Below are 1,873 nucleotides of genomic sequence, written 5' to 3' on the forward strand. Positions count from 1 at the left end.
GCTGTTCGACCATATCGAAGATTTACCTAATCGGGTCAAAATTTCGATGGTCAGTTTTTAATGCTAAAACACGTTTTGAGGTTCCTAGAGCCTAAATCCAAACTTTCAGCCATTGGTCCGTGTGTGTGTCTGTCTGTCTCTAAACAAAATATCTCGAGAACGGTAAGAGCTAGCGACTTGAAATTTGGTATATCATCTATCGTTCCTAGAAAATTGATCATTTGTGAAAGTTCTTTTCACGTGCTATACCTAACCCTATGAACCCTATCATTCCCAGAAAGTTGATCATTTGTGAAAGTTCTTTTCTCGTGCTAGAATTTTTTCGTGGGATAAAATAAGGGATTGTTCTTGTGGTACCAAATTTTGAGAGGTATTTATTTTTCCGCATACCTACTTCGAAAACCTAATTCTTTTTATCCAGTACGCAAGTAGTACATCTTTAGTAGGTACGCAAGTAGTAAACACCGACATGCCTTCTTAATTATATTGGCTATAATAATTTAAAAAAAGAAAAAAGAAGAAGAAGAAGAAGAAAAAAAAAAAAAAAAAAAAACTTTAGTGAAGGTTGGGGTATTGCCTGTAGGTTGTTTTTAACTGCAATAATGAGGCCACCTCCTCTGGATTTTCCTACAAGCTGAGCATCTCTATCTTGTCCCTACTTATCCATATTTTCTGAGAAATATACAATTATACATACATCTTCAGAGTAGGAAATCAATTGAGTCTTACTTAGCTAAATTTCTAGTGCTCAAAGAAGGTGCCATCTACCTATCTAATCGATATTCACACAAACAATGTTCACATTTTTAAGCATTACATGTGGCTTCCTTACCCTGTTTATTTCGCTATTTGTTCTTGCTTTTGGTGATACTCAAAATTATAAGAAATTGAGAAAACATTGGAGTATTTGTTCGTTCGGTAAAGGTCTTTGTACACGGGACTGTAAAGATCCTTGTTTTGAATATATTTCCGAAAAATTAACTGACAAATGTAAAGTATTACCTTTTGAAATCGAAGAACTGAATCGTCATTTGCAACACATTACAGAGATACAATATTTCACAGAAGAAATTTACAAGTGTTACATGCCCAATATACAAGCGCTGAGCTGAATCGTCATTTGCAACACATTACAGAGATACAATATTTCACAGAAGAAATTTACAAGTGTTACATGCCCAATATACAAGCGCTGAAATGTCAATTAGTGTCAAATGCGAAAGAAATTGTTCCGATTATTCAATCTGAAATCCTAGCACTCTCACCACCCCTTCTGAAAAATGATGCATGTAATTTAGATGTTCCATGTGCCGACACTCCTCAAAGTCCTGAGGAGCAATCACTATCACCTATTGAAATAAGTTTTTCGCCGTTAACTTCTCCTGCTTCCCATTGTAGTTTATCTGATAAAGACGACGAAACTGATATCTATCCTCCTTGTCAACTGGAACACATTATCTTGGATAAGTTCACTAAAAAAATCTATTGTGAAAAATGTTTTGAAAATTCAGCCATTGATCAGGCACTCAAATTTCTGTGTGAAGCTTTCAAGCAAGGATGTGATTGAATATGATTATTATTCATCATAATATGTAGATACGTTTTAAGTTGAAAAATATTAAAAATAATAATAATAATAATAATAATAAAGGCATTTGGCGACAAGATTTGTGAACGCTAAAAATCTGGTGTCACCATCACACGACTTTCCTTATCCTACCTATTGTGTTTTGGGTGTTTTAGGTCTCATTTTGGGGGGGGGGGGGGTGAAAGGACGGCAGTGGGAAGCGATTGTGTTTAGCATTTGGGGGATTCACCACACAGTTTGGGGAAGATGTTTTCTCTAAAGGGGTTACTCATGAAACTTATGCAC

General features: G+C 35.4%; 1 protein-coding gene across 1 annotated transcript; it reads left to right on the top strand.

The window, feature by feature from the left end:
- The first annotated feature begins 652 nt into the window (after window positions 1-652).
- Window positions 653-1,654, top strand: LOC113472149. The gene is made up of 2 exons (XM_026831773.1): window positions 653-1,040; window positions 1,130-1,654. The coding sequence occupies exons 1-2, from the start codon at window positions 795-797 to the stop codon at window positions 1,565-1,567; spliced, it is 684 nt and encodes a 227-aa protein (XP_026687574.1). The 5' UTR covers window positions 653-794; the 3' UTR covers window positions 1,568-1,654.
- The last annotated feature ends 219 nt before the right edge of the window (window positions 1,655-1,873 follow it).

This window comes from Diaphorina citri, unplaced genomic scaffold (assembly GCF_000475195.1).
Source record: "Diaphorina citri unplaced genomic scaffold, Diaci psyllid genome assembly version 1.1 scaffold4077, whole genome shotgun sequence".
Taxonomy (NCBI): Eukaryota; Metazoa; Arthropoda; class Insecta; order Hemiptera; family Psyllidae; genus Diaphorina; species Diaphorina citri.

Bases quoted from the DNA above. Each gene is read 5' to 3' on its own strand.
- LOC113472149 (XM_026831773.1), top strand. From the start codon at position 795: ATGTTCACATTTTTAAGCATTACATGTGGCTTCCTTACCCTGTTTATT. The intron at 1,041-1,129 runs ATTACAGAGATA...CATTTGCAACAC, and splicing joins TGAATCGTCATTTGCAACAC to ATTACAGAGATACAATATTT.